Source organism: Rissa tridactyla, chromosome 3 (assembly GCF_028500815.1).
Source record: "Rissa tridactyla isolate bRisTri1 chromosome 3, bRisTri1.patW.cur.20221130, whole genome shotgun sequence".
Classification (NCBI taxonomy): Eukaryota; Metazoa; Chordata; class Aves; order Charadriiformes; family Laridae; genus Rissa; species Rissa tridactyla.
Genome location: NC_071468.1, coordinates 25,226,589 through 25,245,300, shown reverse-complemented (window position 1 = coordinate 25,245,300; position 18,712 = coordinate 25,226,589). Strand labels below are relative to the sequence as shown.

The window sequence follows — 18,712 nt, the reverse complement described above, 5'->3', positions numbered from 1 at the left end:
ACCAACCGTTCTGCAATCTCTTAACGCTAACATGCACCGTAGGGGGAATTCATTAATTCGCTTATTAAGTCTTAATCCACGGTGCTCTCCCTCCTTATTTCTTAAGGCATTCGTCCTACCTTGTCCATTTTTGATAGGACCTCTTCAGAGAGATGTGCCTGTTCCTAGCTATTTTCTGTACTTGCCAATCATTATTCATACAGACTAGCAGGGAATCTTCCTATTAACACAAAAAACATTCAAATACTATAATGGTAGCCATGCAAAATCTTGCAGGGGTCACCTTATTCTAGGAACACTCAGACTAAAGAGTATCTGTGGATCTCGGTGAAGAAAGCCATGGTGGGGATTTTCACGGCAGCATGGAGCACACGTACTCAAAGCCACCAGAATAGCGAGTTGCTGTGTGAAAAACCGTCCCACTCACACGTTCCACAGCTTCGCCGCTCCAGTCCCTCTCACATCCTGTCCTCTCTTACATTAGACGCTTTGTAGCCCTGAGATTAATAACAGTTGTGAGTTCAAAGGCAGTAAATGGAACTACTTCAGTTACTCGAGCCAAAATTTATCACAGATGTCTTCTGAAGTACACGCACTGTTCAGTCACCATCTATTCCAGGATTAGAACTGACAACATTATCTGAAACTTTGATCTTCCTTAATTGATTTAATTTACTTTGTATAAAAACACATATTTGTACATACAAGAGCGACAGGAAACAAATATTTACATATGATTAAATATACAAAGTCTCAGTACAGATGCTCACCTTTATAAAACAAATGCTAAAATCTATCAAGTTTTCTTGAAAATTTTCAGTCTTTTAGACATTAAATTGGACCTATCTTCTTACCACAGTACATTTCATTAATACAGCTTCTAAAAAAACCCCTCCATTTACTGTGTGAGAAATACGTTAAATATTAGACATGAGTATTTTACTGCAAGCAGATGCGATCATAAACCAGAAAAAGTTATGAACGGTTAAGGCACAACTCAATTTAGTACTTCTGTGCAATTGCCTAAGTACTAATGTGTAAAGGAAAAAAAAAAAGTAAGTTAGCTCAACTTAATACCATTTATTGGTAGCCTATAATGATCTTTAAAGCTCAGGGAAACATCACAAATGCGTACATGACCCAAGTCAAAATCCTGTAATTTGCAGAAATATTGTCCCGGAAAACCCCAGACAGCATAATTGCGTTACATGAAACGAAATACCAGATGGTAAGATGTGCATGGTCAAATCCTTGTCCAGAAGGGCACACTGCAAGTAAATATATACAATTACTAAAAATCCAAGTTTAAACAAACAGGACCATAAATAAGTCCAGCTGACCTAAATGCAGGAAAGGTGGAATAGCAGGGACCAGTGTCACATTTGCGCATGGATTTTCTAAAAACTGTAACATCATATCAAATTTGATGTTTTCAATACGCTCCAGTGTGAATTTCTTTTTCATTTATTTATAAAAAAATACCCACCCACCTCAGTAATAAATGAAGGTGCATGCTTAATGTAAACGAGCATTTAGTGGTTTACTAAAAGACTGCCCATGTACATAAAGCATGTGCACAACTCTGAGAAGCATGAGGACTCAAGCTAAATGCTGTAATAAAAGAGCAAAAAAATGAGTGTTAATCAGCAAATGTACTTGTTGGATATCAGATGTTACTGGTACGCACAGGCTTTCATATACCATCGTATGACAGTAAAAATGGAAATATTTAAAAAGAGCAAAGACAAGATAACTAAGGAAGCTCCCATGTATAGGACCAAAATTAGAGGGAGACGAAGGTTTAAGAAAAAAAGACTGAGCGCACTGAACAAGAGTACAACTGAGTTTCCAATCTGAAAATACCAAATGAGAAATTCATGCACTGAGAGCAATTTTCCTGCATCGAAGCGGGTAGCGTCTTCTTGTTGGTGAATCTGCAGCTTTTTTTCTTTTTAGCAAAACACAAGGATTTTTCCTGGTATCAGCATCTGTTGGTGTGACTTCTCCTGGTGATATGAGATTTTGGACATTCTTTTCCTCCTTCGCCTTGCAACCAGCAAAGACTTCTTGCCGCAGCTTGCTGAGTTCCAAGGTTGGTTGCCAAGTTAACGCTTGGGAAAAACCTTCTGCTCTTTCTATTAGCGCTGTGAGAGACTGCAAAAACAAACCCAAGTACCTCAAGTTACATGGGGAAAGTAACAGTTACAATGAATGAAATGTGTTAATTAGATCTGACAGACACAAAAGCTTCAGTGTCTGCAGAGATGATCCTTAGGATGGCAGGTGAAGGTTGGGAAGTCAGAGCTACCAGCCCAATAGTGACCAGGGTCTGCACTCACAAGCCATGCAAAGAGTATACAGAGTTTAAATGTTCCTTCATTACGTCTTTAAGCTGAGTAAGTATCACAGGAACACCATAGTTCATGTCTAAGCTGGTACTGAAGTAACAAATGTCACATGCTCTATCAAGCTGTACAGGTCTTCAAAAGATGTTTTATTTTCCACATGCTTCAGGTACTAAAATCTCTGTAAAAAATAGTTCCCATTGCCACAGGGTAATCTTCCTTACTACCATGAGAGGGGGAATGCTTTACAGATACAACTTCAGCAGTCCAAACCTAAAGAGGTACTTGCTTCCAAAAATACACACGCAGGCTTTTTTCACGGAATCACGGAATCTTCAGAGTTGGAAGGGACCTCTAGAGATCATCTAGTCCAACTCCCCTGCTAGAGCAGGATTGCCTAAAGCACATCCCTCAGGGCTGCATCCAGGCGGGTCTTGAAGATCTCCAGAGAAGGGGACTCCACAACCTCCCTGGGCAGCCTGTTCCAGTGCTCTGTCACCCTCACTGTAAAGAAGTTTTTCCGTGTATTTGAACGGAACTTCCTATGTTCTAGCTTGTGCCCATTGCCCCTTGTCCTGTCACTGGGAACCATTGAAAAGAGCCTGGCTCCGTCCTCCTTAAACCCACCCTTTAGGTACTTGTAAACATTAATCAGGTCCCCCCTCAACCTTCTCTTCTCCAGGCTAAAGAGTCCCAGCTCTTTCAGCCTTTCCTCATAAGGGAGGTGCTCCAGTCCCACAATCATCTTGGTTGCCCTTCGCTGGACTCGCTCCAGTAGTTCCCTGTCCCTCTTGAACTGGGGAGCCCAGAACTGGACACAGTACTCCAGTTGTGGCCTCACCAGTGCAGAGTAGAGGGGAAGAATGACCTCCCTCGACCTACTGGCCACAGTCTTTCCTATGCAGCCCAGGATGCCATTGGCCTTCTTGGCGACAAGGGCACACTGCTGGCTCATGGATAATTTGCTGTCTACCAGGACCCCCAGGTCCTTCTCCTCAGAGCTGCTTCCCAGCATGTCCGCCCCTAACATATACTGGTGTTTGGCATTCTTCCTTCCCAGGTGCAGGACCCTACACTTGCTTTTGTTGAACCTCATTAGGTTCTTCTCTGCCCAGCTCTCCAGCTGTACAAAACCATAACCAAGATGAGTTAGAACTCCTGTTTCATGACATGTTCTCACATCAAGAAAATAAAAAGTATCCTCTTGGAGCACACAGAGATCTCACCTTCATTGCCGCACCGATCTCTTTGGATGCCATTTCTGTCACCTGCTTCAAATCTGTGATGTAAGCATCTACAGAAAAACATAAAGCCCAAATAAACCTCTGAAACAAAATCCGCCCCCCCAATAGTTGCTATTGACTTCTTAGAAATTGGACAGAAAAGCAGTAGAGTCCCTGTGTAAAACCTAAACCTACAACACATCCCTTTCATTATAGCACTGAGGACAACAGCTTGTATGTTTTATCCTACTATTATTACTCTTTATCACTCAAAATGTAGTAGCGCCTAGAAGTCTCAATTATAGCAAGCCACAAAGTTCTTCACTAGAAAACCTACAGCTTAAACAAAACATGAGACACAAAGACAGTATATGACATAAAGGAAGGGAACAGTTATAAAGAAAAAGACAAAGAAAAGATCTGTTTTCAAACCTTTCAAGCTCATATTACATTTGATGATACTGCACGAAAGAAGTAGAATAAACATAACTGTGGAGAAAATGAGATGAAGGAAACCCATTTTAAGGGGAGGGGAGACGGATGGAAATAATGTTAGAGCTCCAACAAGTCAGCTTTTACAATAAAGGCTACATTTTTCTCCTAGCTTAACTTACCAAGCATTAACACCAAGAATAAAAAAGAACCAAGTGTAAACAACATGAACTGCATTAATTCTTCTGGCTTAATAAGAAAAGAAAGAAAAAGAAGCTTTCAGGAACAGTGAAGTAGGTGCAGAATACTGGGGGAAAATGGCATATGTTTAATTGCATTAACAATATGATAAGATCATCAACACAATATACATTTTTGACGATTAATTCTTTACTCAAGAGTTAAACTCTTTAAATTATTATAAAACTGTTTTGCATGTTGTCCACCATTATTCTGTCTGCAATGCTACACCATCAACAAAAACTTAAAATCAGCAGATAAGTGAGCCTGCTCCTGGGAACTATGCAGCTTCACTTCCACTACTATTATTTTTCTGCAGGATACAATGTTAGTCCATCACTGTATTCTAGCACAGGGTGACAGTGATCCCCTGGTGAAACGTAGTAAGCAGCAAGAGACCGTGTTTTGTTAAATTGTCTCTCCGCATGCCCAATATGCTGATCAGACACGGTTTAGGAACGCACAATCCATGTATGAACATGGATGCTAAAATTCACCATCATTCAGAGTTTGGAAGGAAAACCAGTCCTACAGCAGCCTCTCTGACCACACCACAGAGGTCTATGAATGGACATTCTCTAAAAGAAGGATATGTCTATAATGGAGGATTCTTTGTAGAGTATTGGGATTAAAAGACTGGTGACCCTATGAAATAGCAGGGAGGGAGTTTAGTAAAAGTAAAAATAATTACTTGGATTACTCCAGTTATACAGAAAGACTGACACACAGTTAAATGAAATTTGCCTGCAGGAGTTCAGCTTGACATGGACAGCATTATATTCCTCAGTGTTGAAGGCTTTCCACAACATAGGGAAATGAAAAAAGGAAATGAAAGGTATTGAGTAATCTAAACATTTTTGGTTTCTGGCCACTGTGCTTGCTAAACTGGGATACATAAGCTTCCCAAAGACTACATAATACTAAAATTCAGCACAAACTCTATGCTATATTGTCTAGGACTTCGCTGTTACCAAACCTAAAAAGGCAATACCATAGTGTAAGCTGTTACTAACTTACAAGAAGTAGTTAATTCACATCAGAAAAACACAGATCTGGACACCAGAAACCAAAAGAAACGCAGCTATGAAGTGACACTGTTTACTGCTCCTTTTAGCTGCTTTGCTGCACAGGCTGGCATTTCTGGAAGCAATGTCTCCTGTTTACAAAGAGGAAATGATGCCTAGAGTGAAGTCAGCTCAGCAGGGTGAGAACTGGAAGACTAAGCTCAGCTTCTCAAACGTTAACACCACTGCTTGTTACACCAGCTTTATATCATGTGCAGTAACCCATCGTGAGGGCTCCGCCACCACGCTTCTCAACTCAGAACAGCACTGGTAAATTTTGTCATCTTTCAATACTTAAAAACAGGCAAGACAAAACTTTCAATTTCTTAAGGCCAGCCTCAAAAAAGCACATTCCAATCACCAACTACAAAATACACCACCCTCTTCCAAGGAGTTTGTACAAGGAATCTTTCAGAAGCATGTCGCAAACTTAGGATGTTGTTTGCGGTTTTCTTTTTCATCAACACTTACAAATGACGCAGGCAGGACAAAATTTGATGCCTACTTTGGAAGTTAGGAGAGTCAACACTGCCATCACTGAGTACTACACAACTGCTTTCAATTCCCTGAAGAAACTGACTGATTAGGAAGAGAGACTGAAGAATTTCTAGTATTCGTGTAAAAGGAAACACAAGAACGGTCAAAGTATAATGTCAGCGATCCATCTAGTTCCCTATCTGGCCTCCACTAGTGGTGATTAAAGAAGTAAGAAAACCTATTGAAGGTAGCTCTGGGACAATTTCTACCCAACACCCACACAGTGGCCAGCTTTTGCTTTTAAGTACAGCGCCTAACAGCAGACAGCACTCAGAAGAAGAGAAACGGGTACAACGAACTGATGCTCCAACACATTCAGTTATGACAAATTTCTAGCTGCTTTATTTAATTATTTCAACAGTCAATAATTTTAAACAAGTTTAAAGAAAGCTTCTTAAGCATTTACAGCTAGCCAGTAAGGTAGGCAGTGTTTCCTCAGTACAGTTCCCCTCCCCACAAAATCTTTACCTTGAGAAGGCTGCAATCTTATCTCTTCTGGTGTTACAAAAGGCTGGTAGAGCTTCTGCATATTAAAAAAAAGAAAAGTTCTGAAATACCCTCTTAGTTTAATAGATATCTAATATACACATAGCAGTCAGAACAATGGAGAGAGGCTAATACAGTGAGTTGGCGGTGGAATAATTTAGATAAGGAATGTATTAGAGGTACAGTTACAGATACTCAGTTACTGGAAACAGTGTCCTGCTTAACACAGTTTAAGTTCACTGCAAACATGTCTCCAAAATCAGCTTTAGTTTGCAGGATTCTGGTTATTAAAGCATGAGAACTAAATTGAAATCCAGGCATTTTGGAAGAAGCATTGCCATCTGCTGCACCACAGAGGAAACAGAGCTGCTCTGGCTTCTAAGGAGCCATTCACAAAAACAGTACGCTTTCACAGAGGACCAAAGTCGAACAAAGGGTACATTAAGACAAAAAGCTAAGAAAAAGAAAACTATTTAAATGACTACATTCTAGCCCTGTAATTACTTATGCATGAATAATAACAGTCTCCTTCACGGACCAGCCTCTGGCTCTTTGGTCCTACTGTGAGTCTTGTGACTTGACATCAGTTAATTATTGTGACATGAAGTTAACTAATAATAAATACTGAATATAGCTAATATTTAGTTATATTAAAAGTGGAAACAGAAGTAACTACTGGGGAAGAAGGAAACAAAGCAAAGACATGGAAACCTAAGTTTTATCATCTGCAAGTTAGTATTTTCTCCACTTCAGGAGCCTCAACCTACTTCAACCAAAAACAAGTAGGAAGAAAGTTAATTATTCCTCTCTGTAGTTTTTACCAGAGCAAATTTTTCACAGTTCACACATCTTCTTAGCAAGTTTACAGTAACTTCAGCTCCAGGCAGAACAACAAACGTTATCCTCAAACATAACAGAATGTTTTGACTGAAAACCTACAGGATGATCTCTTTAGGGAGATCACCACACTAAATGAGTGGTTGTCTCCAGATAAACTGCAGTTAATTACCGCGTCTTCATAGCTGCTCTTTATGCCTCAGAAAACATGCATCACAGGAGTAGCTAGGGTCCAAAAAGAACATAAAAATTCCTCAACCAAAAGTAGAAAAACCACTAGTACCTTTGCAGAAGTAGCTGAGTAGCTCTGTAAATAAGCCACTTCATTTACAGAGGTAAAGTAAAACCTTTCTATATTTTGCAGACACTTTCAATTAAAATAATCATCTAGCTGTGGCGGTGTAAGATTTGGAGAGATCAGCAACAGAAAAATGGTAGTGAGAGGCGCATTCTAAATAACTAATCCACTTTGTGACTCAGGTAGAATGTAGTTTTCCTTTTGCAGAAAGATTAAAAGGTCTTGTTAAATCTTGGTGTTACGCAATGACATATTTTATTTTAGTTGTTTTTTTGGGTTTGTTTCACATACTTGATATATTGACAAAACAGAGAGATCACAAAAGGCAATATATGTTAGAAAATATCTCAGGTTTAAGACAAATATACACCCATGCACTTTTACTTACTGTAAATCATCTATGCCTGCCTAATCTAGAGTTACTTTTGTCAATTTTAGTCCTCAGAAATGCAATGCAAGCTCTTAAACAACTTTCTAAAAAAATCCCTGTCTTCTTTAATATAGAATCATAGAATAGCTGAAGCTGGAAAGGGCCTCTCAAGACGGTCTAGTCCAAGCCCCTGCTGAAACCAGGGCCAACTACAGCAGGTTGCTCGGGGCCTCATCAGGTTTTGAATATCTCCATCAGTATCTCCAAGGATGGAAACTGGGCACCCTGTGCCAGTGTTTGACTACCCTCACAGTTCTTTTTATGTTTTTTTCAATGGTTAAATGTAATTTCCTGTATTTCCACTTGTGCCCATTGCCTCTTGTCCTTTTTTCTTTTACCAAAGAAAATTGACTCATAGTTAATCAGCAGGTAAGCAAAAAGCAGGCCTAATGTAACCACAGGAAAGAAATTTAGCAATGAAGGACATGACTGGGTTGTTTAATGTCAGTTATTACTTTACATTCAGTGTCAAAAAAACAGAGAAATTACTGCACCTATTCATTAATTCACTCTTTTTTTTCTTTCATTACTGAAAGTACTTACTCAATGTAGTCATTAGCTCAACAAAAGTGCTTAGGAAAACACAGACATCTTTTTAACAGTCATCTACTGCACATGATATCTCTCTGTATGTATCATAACATTTAGTATGTCAACCAGCCTTCAGCCAAGGATTTCAGAAACCCGGATTTGACAAGGTAAATAGGTGTATCCTGGCTTGTAAATGACGAGTCATCATGTTGAAGCAATCTGCTTAAGTGACTTGCTGAACTGTGCTGCAGGTCCAATTCACTCAATAGTCACAACACTTTGTAGTAACTCTCATTTTACTGCAGAGCAAATTAATGCAAAGAAACAGTTTCATTATATGACAAAGAATCAAAAGCAACTATGGGAAGGAGCTTAAAGGTCAACGTTTGATGATTTATTTCTTCAAGTTACATGTGGTCAGCAGCTACTATATGCAAAGGTTTACTGAAAATCTTAGGTTACTTACTAGCATCTCTTGCTCTGCTTTCATGGTTTGGATAGCATGCATCAGTATTTTTTTAGGCCACTGTTTACGTTTTGTTGTTGTCTCTACTATTAGTTCATCAAATTGATCTTCAAGAATTTTGATGCTGGAACCTAAAAATGACGAATACACAAAGTTATTGTAGGATTCTTGTACTTTTTTTTTTTAATTTGAGACAAAGGTATAAGGAAAAAGACAGCTTTAGATCTGAAATAAGAAATCGTGCTTGATTATCAATGAAAAGATAAATATATCTGTCTTGGATCTCTTAATTAAGGCAATATAGAAACTGGAACACAACACAATAATGGCCAGTTACTTTTGAAGTAAATGAGCTAGTGGTGGGGTGGGCGAAGAGGGGAACCATCTGGGGAAAAAAATCCAAAACATTTCTCTATGAACTCTGAATCTACGAAGAAAGTCTCACAAATAAATGGTTATCTTTTGAGATAATTTGTTTTTCAACTGACGGGAAGCAGTGCAAGATGCAGCTTAATCTGTGTCATTCACAACCCTTCAACAAACACCAACTGTCCAAACAGTAATTTGAAGCCTAACTGATCTTATATCATGTAGAGCACAGATATACAGATTAATTTTAAAATCCATCTATGAATTTTTGAGAATATATGATGATATAACCTTATATCATATATAAGGTTATATATGTTTTATATATATGTTATATAAGGTTAAATATTTAACCTTAATGAAATCCAGTTCCTTGAACTACACTGCATCCTGAGGACATCTGTAACTATTAGTCACATGGAGTTTGCAAAAAAACCAAAACATGTCTGCTTTCAACACCTCAGGCCCCAGAGACTGTATGTGGTAGGAGCTAACTTTCATAGCTTGCTTTTCCAATTATAAGATTAGACTAAATACCTAGAACATATTTTCAGCTCTTGACTGAAGTGTTTTGACTACTGCTACCCTACTACAGGTACATAGCTTCTCCGAGATTGCAATCAAACTTAACAATTTTAAAAGCCTGAAATAATAATTTAAAACTGGTTTCAAAATTTAGACAAGTAAATGCCTGCACTGTCCCGACATCACATGCCATCATTACAAACTACAAAAACTGAGAGTTATAGAAGAAAACTAGTGGTAAAGAATGGATTTTGAGCACCCTCTCTCGGTCAATCTGTGTACAATCAGGTGATTGTAAACCTCAGAAAGGCAAAATCAAGGTTTTTAGGAGCCTGTGGGTTTGTTTGGTTTGTTTGTTTTATGAAATCATTTAAGTATAGAGAGGAAAGACTCGAGCCACTGGTCAACCTAAACACCAAAGGCACAAAATGCCAGATCATTTGGTGACTCAAACTGTATCAGAGATAGGCAAATGAGTAAATTTACATCAAATTAAAAAGCACAATACAGTCCTTACACCTGCTGGAAGATGACAGCATCTCAGCTGGCACAATGTTAGACTTGTATAGACAAAGGCTAGCTTACTGAAAATACTATCCATCTGGTCAAAGTTTTCCTGTTAAGAAAATCCTCTCAAGAATTTTTGAGCAAACTGGAATTAGTGAAGTGAGCCCCAATTGGTTCAGCATTTTGCACTGCAAGACTTTGTAGCGCATTTTTGACTTTGCAGTCAAAGGAGTTGAGTTTTATCATTTTAGAACAACTGCAGAAACCTCCTGACCAAAAAACAGTTCAAGGAGCTCCTTCTCCATAGCTAGCTTAATATACTTGTATTTTTGGCTTTGTGCAACTGTAAAAAGCATTAAGTTAAAGGCAAGGAGCATCTAACACTAACACAGGCAAGGAAATGAATTGCACTGAAATTTTCTTTGGACACCAGACTAACAAGAGTCCCCACTACTATTATTCAAAAAACAATTATAAAAAATAATTATAAAAATATTGTATATATTACATATGACTATATATCAATAATTATAAACATATACTTGATTTCTATATTAAATAGTAGAAACAGACATACCACTAGGGTCTCTTGATAGGAACAGACCTTGGCCAATGTCCCCAGCACAAAATCACTCAGGCTGGGAGGGCCCTTAGGAGGTCTCTCCTGACTCAAGCCTCCTGCTCACAGCACGGCCAACACACAGTCCAAACCAGGTTGCTCAGGGCTTTCATCCAGTTGGTTCTTGGAAGCCTCTAGCACTGGAGACTACACAAGCTCTCTGGGCAACCTTTTCCAATGCTAAGTTATCCCAACAGTGAATATGTTCTTAAATCAAATCAGAACCTCCCCTTTTTATTTACGACCCTTGCCTCTGCGCATCTCAAAAAACAGCCTGGCTCCATATTCTCAGTAACATCCTTGTAGGTACTGGAAGGCTGGCTTGTCTTCTCTGGGCTAAACAAGCCCAGTTTCTTCAGTCTCAGCCCATAAAGCAAGTGCTCCACTCCCCTGACCATCTTGGCAGCCTGTGATGAACTCACTCCAGTTTATCAACAATGTCCCAATACTGGGGGAGTCCAAAAACACACGCACTACTCCAGATGTGCTCTAGTAAGTGCTGTAAATAATCACTTCCTTGGATCTACTGACTACACTCCGTTAACATAGCATATTAGGCTGGCTCAGAGTAAGCCTGCCAGGACCCCTAGGTCCTTTTCATCCTGTACCTCTGCAGGGGGCTACCCGTTCCCGGATTTAGGGCTTTGCTTTTTGTCCTTGTTGAATTTAATGAGATTCCCATAGATGCGTTTCTCCAGCCTGTTTACATTCCCCTGAATGGGCATATTCACTGCACACCAACCTGGTTGATGTTAGCTGCAAATTGGGTGAAAGCATCTTCCATCTCCTCCCCAGTCATGGATAAACAAACACATTAAAAAGAACGTGTCCCAGAACAGACACCTGAGGAACTCTGCTTGTAAAAGGTATGAACCGTTGACTGCTACTCTCTGAGCTCAATGATGCAGACAGGATTCTCATCTACCTGGACCATACCACCCTAGCTTGGATGCCACATTTCAACAGGCCACAGGGAAGAAAATTATCACCAACACGGCAGTCAAACACAGAAAATGGCTGCCCAGAGAGGATGCGAAGCCTCCAAATATGGATCCTGTTGCACTGTTCTAGCTTTAAAAATAGATCAACTTACCCTATTCAATGAAATTTTGAATACTCTCTTTATTCTAATAAAAGGAGACGATTAAATAGAACGCCTTTTTTTTGTAACCACCCAAATGAAAAAATCTTGCTTTGAAATACCACCTTTCTAAAAGGTTGCTGTAGACTTTTCGGCAAGACAGCTGCTACTAAACCTAGTGAAACCTTTATTTTTCCCATGCTAATATCAGATACTTCGGGTGTCTCTAAGCGACATTTCTCTGGTAGTCAAGGACAGATCCTTTAAGTCAGGCAGGCACCATACTAGTGATAGATGGAACTCGTGTATTGAGATCTGTAAGGATCTTGACAGAAATGTCAAACAAGCAATGGTCCTTCAGATAAAGCACCTCCCCTTCACTTTTCTCTTGGATACAGATCCCTACACGTATTGGTTACCCTTCTTTTTCTTTACAAACACTGCTCTGTAAGAATCGTGGTCCTGCAGTGCAGCACTTCAGATCTTCTCGTGGGCACATCTGAGCTGGTGTTTGACCTTACCTTCTCCGTGAACATCCTTACTGCCGCAGACAGCTGGGGGAAAACCCGCCCAATTAAGAATACCACACGCAGAAACCAAAACAAAACCATCCAGCGGGAAATGAATGAAAACCAACACATACCGCTCTGCAGCTCGCAGTCCTCCGAAGTCTCCTCCCAGGGCTGCCCGTTAATCGTAACATTCTCCCGCACCGCTGTTTCAAAGTTCTGCAAGAGATGGGAGAGCTTCAGAAGCCATCCTTCAGGCACGGCTACAACACAAGTACACCTGGAAAAGCCCCTCCTGCCGCACGAAATTGACTACCTCGGGGAAAATTGGGCTGACACCACGGGTCGGCTCAGCTTTGTGCCGGGCCCCTGGCAGAAGCGGGCACAAGCGCCCAGAGACGAGTCCCGGCAGCACCGGGCCTCCCCGCTCCCCGCCTCAGCCTCACCCATAGCGCGTCTCCCGCGGCGGCGGACCCGCCCGGCTGCCCCTGGGCCAGGGCCCGCACGAAGGGGGCGCAGAACGCCATCACCTCGCCCAGGCCGCGCCGGGAGCAGCACCGCACTCGCGGGTCCCGCCAGACGGCAGCGGCCGGGCTGGGCGGCGGCTGCCCCGCGCCCGCCTCCTGCGGAGGCGGCGGCGGCGGCAACAACGGCGACGCTGGGCCGGCAGCCATTTCCCGCCTCGGACGCAGGGAAAATGCCGGCCCGGAAGCAGAACCCGCCGCCTTCCCGCCTCTTCCCCTCAGACCCGGGCGCAGCATGGCGGCAGCGGTGGTGGGGCCGGTGGACTGTCACTGCCACCTCGCGGCGCCCTGCTTCCAGACGGTGAGGCGCGGAGGGGACGGGGGCCCGGCCCGGCCTAGCCTAGCCTAGCCTAGCCTAGCCTGGCCTGGCCTGGCCTGGCCTGGCCTCGCCTCGGTGCTAAGGCGGTGCTTGTCTCTTGCAGGACGTGGCGGCCGTAGTGCGGGAGGCGAAGCAGGTGAGGCAGCCGGCAACAACCCTCTCCCCCGCTCCTCCTCGGCCCCACCGCCCGGTCTGGCCTGGCCTGGCCTGGCCTGGCCTCAATGGGCTGGGGGTTTGTGTCTGTCGCAGGCGGCGGTGTCGGCGCTGGTGGTGGTGTCCGAGCGGGCGGAGGAGTTCCGCAGTGTCGTGGCGCTGTCTGAGAGGTACGAGGACGGCGGGGGAATAGAGTATCCCGGCGCCCACCCGTGTCCCGGCCGCGGGGTCCGCGCCTTGGCGGGAGCCAAGCGTGGGGAGGGAAGCCCCGCTGTCTTCCTTGGCTGGGCCGGCCGTTCTTTTTGACTTTAAGCTTGTTTTCTTTATCGTTTCACGCTCCCAGGTTCCCAGGGTTTGTTTTGCCCTGCCTGGGAGTTCACCCAGTTCAAGAGGTTTCGCCGGAGGAGCAGCGCAGTGTTATTCCGAAGGTAAAATACCATCGCATTAGATCAGCGCAGCTATAAAACCCTGCTGGGACTGCTCGGGGCGGACGATGGGATGCTCTGCTTTGCCTGATTGAACTTCAGATTTGCCCAGTGATTTTTCTGCGCTTCTGTGATACAGGAGACCCAGCGGACCAAATCCCTGTGTCTCTTAGTGCATCCGTTTGTCCGCATTAGTCCTAAAGCAGAATTGTTCACTGGAGTCATCTGGCAGTATTACTGAAGCGAAACAGTTTTAGGAATCCCAAGTGAGTGCGTTACTTACAGCAAACAGCATGGGTGTGTGTCTGCAGATGTCCCTTTGTTAGCATGGGAAGTGTAAGGCGACCCTTTGTGCCCTTCGCCCCAAAAACTTGGAGAGCTGTCTGCAGCCATTTAATGTTACCAGGCTTTTTATGGGCCTTGTTTTAATTACTTCTAATGCTCCTGTGGAAAGATAACTTGAAATGAAGGGTCATTAAATAAAGAAGGGAAATTCTGCACATTCCTAAAGTCTGCCTGACCGCACAACTCACAGTCATAGCAAGTTTTAAGGTACAGAATTTAAGAATGATGAAGGAAATGCCAATTTAATCATAATGTTGAGCTCATAGCCCTTCCATCTTGTAAGGGCAGTGAGGGTTGCATCTTTAGTTTGTTCTTGCAGGATCTGGATGCTGCGTTGCCGCTTATAGAACTCTACAAAGATAAATTGGTGGGGATTGGAGAAGTAAGTAAAAATTCCATAAGTTGTTTCAATGTGTATGGCTTTGGCAGTATCTGTCACCAGAACTACAAAAACTTAGTGAAACTTAATGAACTCTTAAAGTGCTTTCCTTCATAGATTTGCCTGATTCCCTCTTTTCCTTCATTATCGTTATTAGGAAATAGATGGCTTTTACGCTGGTGGATTTAGTAGGAAGAATTGCATAATTATGCTATATTGTCTTTTGACCTGTTCTCTGGCACAATGAAGTGTCAAGTCACACTGTTATCCTCATTCAGATCCTTCCTGCCTTCCTCCCTGACAAAAGTAGGCTAAGTTGTGACTTCAGTACACCTCGCCGGCTTGTACAGTTCTTTTTTTGTGATCGCTTATCTGTCTGTATCCATGTCTTGTCTCCTGTCTTATATTTGTTTATAAACTAACCGAGGCTTGAAAGCTTTAGGGTAGAGTCTGCCTCTTTTGTGTGTTGGTACTGGAGGCACTTATGGCTGCTTCTGCACTGGCTGCAGAAAAAGCAGTTATTGGCAGAGCTTTGTAGCTAAACTTGGTATGTTGTACTTGTACTGTATATCGAGGACTTTGCTTGATGTAACTGTGAATGGGGCTGCTTTGACAAACTTTGAATTTTGCCTGAATGTGTTTAAATCAAAAAAAGTATAGAATTAATGGGTAATTTTTGGTAGAGATAAAGCTACAGGTTCAGGTCCTGTATTGGAAATCCAGATTTAAGATTTAATCTGAAATAATATTCAATAGAATATTAGAACCTCAGAAAAGCAGTTACAGATTAAAATGCTAAATACACTTGTTAGTAACTGTCTGCCCACAAATGCTTTCATAGTTGAAGAGCTTATGGTTGGGAATGGGTTTGTTTCTGAGTTGAGCTGTGGTTGAGCTCATTTTAATTGCAGTCTCTAGTATATATATTATGAATGCCTTGCAGTTTCGAAGCATTTTTTGTCTTTATGTGTGGTATTGTGGCTTAGTCAAGCGTTAGGTCTGTAAAATTTTTTCACTTCTCTTCTTGTATTGTAGGTTGGACTAGATTTCACTCCCAGATTTGCCAGCACGGATGAACAGAAGGAAGGACAAAGACAGGTTTTGATCAAGCAGATTGAGTTAGCAAGAAGCCTGGATTTGCCTTTGTACGTTTTGTTTATACTACTAGGAGAATTTGCCAGATCTCAGTAACATGCGGAAACATTTCCCAGGATTTATAGTTACTAAGAGCCCACAGAACTTTTCTTACGTGGATTAAACTGGCGTTAGTGTCCTATCAGTCTCCAGTTTGAGATTTAATTATAGAATTTTCCCTATGTTTGCACTTGGATACAGTGGTCTTCTGTGTCCTGTCCTTGCTTTGTTGTTGCTATATCTTCACTGTAGCTAAAATGATTCATATATATGTCTCTAGACTTTTTTTCTGATAAAAGATGTAATGCAGATTAATTATTGTCTTCAAGATGCTGTTAATTTGTTTGTACTATTTAAAAAAATGTATTTTGCTGAATTTCCTGATGTCGGGCCTCTCCTTGCTGTGCAGAAATGTTCATTCCCGCTCAGCTGGAAGACCAACGATTAATCTTTTAAAGGAACAAGGTATGTTTTTAATGTATTTTCTCTGTCATGGCTGTTGTCAGCCGAATTTCTTTAGTTGTGCCATGTCCTCACACCAGTTTGTGCACATGAAACTCGGGAGGAATAGTGCAGAGATTCTGCATTCATTCTTTATGGGACCAAGGTCTCATTGGAAGCGGACATCACAGACCTACTGTAAACACTGCTAATGATTTGGTTTGCTTCTTTTCTCTGAGGTGCTACGAAGGTGTTGCTTCATGCATTTGATGGGAAGCCATCTGTAGCGATGGAAGGCGTGAAAGCCGGATACTTCTTCTCCATTCCTCCTTCCATTATAAGGAGTGAACAGGTAACATTTAAAGGGATTTGCTCCTTCTTGGGGCTTGCAGATGATAGCTGACAGCTTATCAGGATGGCAAACAGGAATGTTTTCACTGTGCAGCTCAAGAATATGCTTGTTCTTTAAGTCTGTACAGTTTGAAGTGGGACTAGCAGTACTCACATAGGGTTGCTGTCACCTGACATTTCTCAATAGAAGTTTCAGTTCCTTATAGTGTTACACATTTTTACTTTGGTTAAATTTCTCCCTGGGGCTTTTGCCTTAGCTAGACTTTTTGGGGGAAATATTGGTTAAAACAGTTCAGCTATTCCTGAGAAACAAGGGTTAAGAAAATAGGCATTTTTTTTTTCTTTCTCGTTTTATTGTGACTTCTGGTGAACTCTTCTTTGGAAGCTTCCCTCACTGTACTGTTTTAGAGTAGGGACATGACATGTGGAAAAGGACTAGTTTCTGTCTCCATGCTATGGCACTTTCTATACAAAAGGAAATCTGCTCACAGTTGGCTAAGTGACAGACCTTTGAAAAATTGTGATTATCACGAGGTGCACACAGCAGAGAAGCAGCTAAGTCGCTTTAAAGACAGCATTGGTCAGGTTCAGCCGTTGATTTGATGAGACTGCTCTCTTAATTTCTACTCTGGGCTGCCATAAACTATGCTAACTTCTTATTTTGGAGTAGCGGTCTGTTTCCATCCTGCACCATCATCACTTTCTGTGATCAGCCCAGGAAATGTAAGAAAGGAAAAGGCATGATTCAAGTGGAGGGGGTGTGAGGGATGGATATAGGTGGGGGATGAGGTTAGGAACTTGGAGAAAGGAAAGCAAATTGGGGTTGAGGGGTAAAAGCAGAGATGCGAAAAAGGTACACAAATATTATATATACAGAAAGCCAGCAAATTAAAATTGCATCGATAACTCTAAATAAAGGGTATTTTGTGCAATTATAACTACATGATTTCATAGATAACAATGGGTTCAGTGTTTAGATAATGGTACTTCAGATATTTAGAAAACAGGATAATCTTAATTTGAAGGGACTTCTTTAGCAGCTCCTTGGTGTTCTTGCTTCCATTCTGAAATTGTTGATAAAATGCAGACGGTGGCACCAACGTCTTTCGACATTGCTTTTAAATGCAGGGGGTGTCCTCCTTTCATGCATTTTTTTCCCCACAGGTCTAAGTGCATAAAGCGTTTAATAGCTGTCTTGTTTTCTTCAAGAAGCAGAAGCTTGTGAAACTGTTACCTCTGGAAAGTATGTGCTTAGAAACTGACTCTCCTGCTCTGGGGCCTGAAAAACAGGTAAGTGATGGGGGGAGGGACTTCTATGCATGTATATCCAAACCCAGGCCTTACGGAGGTTAGTTACTGGCATGGGAGAGTGGAGTAGTGTCAGCATGGACAAGGGACAAAAGGGGTTGCCAAGTGCAAATTTTGAGATGAACAAGTCTGTGTTCCCAAGGCTGGGAAAGGAGAAGAAATTCCAGGAATGGGCAAAAAGGGAGAATAATCCAAGAATCGTAGCATCATTTAGGTTGGAAAAGACTTTTAAAGATCATCGAGTCTAACTGTAAACCAAGAAGAATAGATACATGTAATTTCTCGGTCACAGATGCCACAGTCCGACTGAAGTTGTGTCAGTGTGTACTGAATCTGAAACATTTGTCATCTGTAGGGATCTGCAATTGGGTCTGTTTTGTTTTTTTTTTCAGGTGAGAAATGAACCAAAAAATATTTACGTTGCTGCAGAATACATTGCCAAAATTAAAGGAATTCCAGTTGAAGAAGTTATAGAAGTGACTACACAGAACGCACTTAAAGTATTCCCCAAACTTCGGAACTTTCTACGGCTATAGACTTAGAAGCTAAAATGTATAATATTGTAGCAGCTATTATTTATGGCATAATAAATAAAACCAACACACATCTTGTCTTAAAGTGGAGTTTTGCTGTTGGAAAGTTCAAGAAGTAAGCAGAGTGTTATACAGGTGCAGAGGATGAATATAGTGAATTTCTCAAATACCTTCTTCAGTGCATACCATTGTCAACTCTTAGATGTGATAGGTTATTCGTTTGCTTCTCTCTCATGTTTCTGAATGAATACTTTGTAAAGAAGAGCACCATAAAATTGTCAGTTTAGTTTCTCAGACTCCT

At 41.6% G+C, this 18,712-nt stretch overlaps 2 protein-coding genes across 4 annotated transcripts; one reads left to right on the top strand and one right to left on the bottom strand.

Annotated features, from left to right (window-relative positions):
* Positions 1–647: 647 nt before the first annotated feature.
* NSL1 (NSL1 component of MIS12 kinetochore complex) lies at positions 648–13,260 on the bottom strand. Its single transcript, XM_054195760.1, has 6 exons — positions 12,946–13,260; positions 12,634–12,718; positions 8,890–9,020; positions 6,310–6,364; positions 3,572–3,639; positions 648–2,154 (listed from the first exon to the last, which is right to left on the bottom strand). Exons 1-6 carry the CDS (start codon positions 13,258–13,260, stop codon positions 1,876–1,878), a joined length of 933 nt encoding a protein of 310 aa, XP_054051735.1. The 3' UTR covers positions 648–1,875.
* On the top strand, positions 13,198–18,496 carry LOC128907210 (putative deoxyribonuclease TATDN3). 3 transcript variants are annotated; one of them, XM_054195763.1, is made up of 10 exons: positions 13,198–13,324; positions 13,446–13,478; positions 13,592–13,665; positions 13,839–13,923; positions 14,585–14,647; positions 15,680–15,789; positions 16,188–16,243; positions 16,459–16,563; positions 17,751–17,860; positions 18,271–18,496. In XM_054195763.1, the coding sequence occupies exons 1-10, from the start codon at positions 13,259–13,261 to the stop codon at positions 18,412–18,414; spliced, it is 846 nt and encodes a 281-aa protein (XP_054051738.1). In that variant the 5' UTR covers positions 13,198–13,258; the 3' UTR covers positions 18,415–18,496. The 3 variants fall into 3 exon arrangements, with proteins under 3 accessions (XP_054051738.1, XP_054051737.1, XP_054051736.1); XM_054195762.1 differs by having other exon boundaries at positions 16,459–16,571; positions 17,783–17,860; XM_054195761.1 differs by having other exon boundaries at positions 16,459–16,571; positions 17,780–17,860.
* The last annotated feature ends 216 nt before the right edge of the window (positions 18,497–18,712 follow it).

Excerpts from the sequence above, each read along its gene's own strand:
- LOC128907210 (XM_054195763.1), top strand. The coding sequence starts at position 13,259 with ATGGCGGCAGCGGTGGTGGGGCCGGTGGACTGTCACTGCCACCTCGCG. Across the intron at positions 13,325-13,445 it reads CGGCGCCCTGCTTCCAGACG|GACGTGGCGGCCGTAGTGCG; the intron begins GTGAGGCGCGGA and ends TGTCTCTTGCAG. Across the intron at positions 15,790-16,187 it reads AGAAGCCTGGATTTGCCTTT|AAATGTTCATTCCCGCTCAG; the intron begins GTACGTTTTGTT and ends CTTGCTGTGCAG.
- NSL1 (XM_054195760.1), bottom strand. The coding sequence starts at position 13,260 with ATGCTGCGCCCGGGTCTGAGGGGAAGAGGCGGGAAGGCGGCGGGTTCT. Across the intron at positions 12,719-12,945 it reads CCGCGGGAGACGCGCTATGG|AACTTTGAAACAGCGGTGCG; the intron begins GTGAGGCTGAGG and ends CATCTCTTGCAG. Across the intron at positions 9,021-12,633 it reads GGACTGCGAGCTGCAGAGCG|GTTCCAGCATCAAAATTCTT; the intron begins GTATGTGTTGGT and ends CGTCATTTTTAG.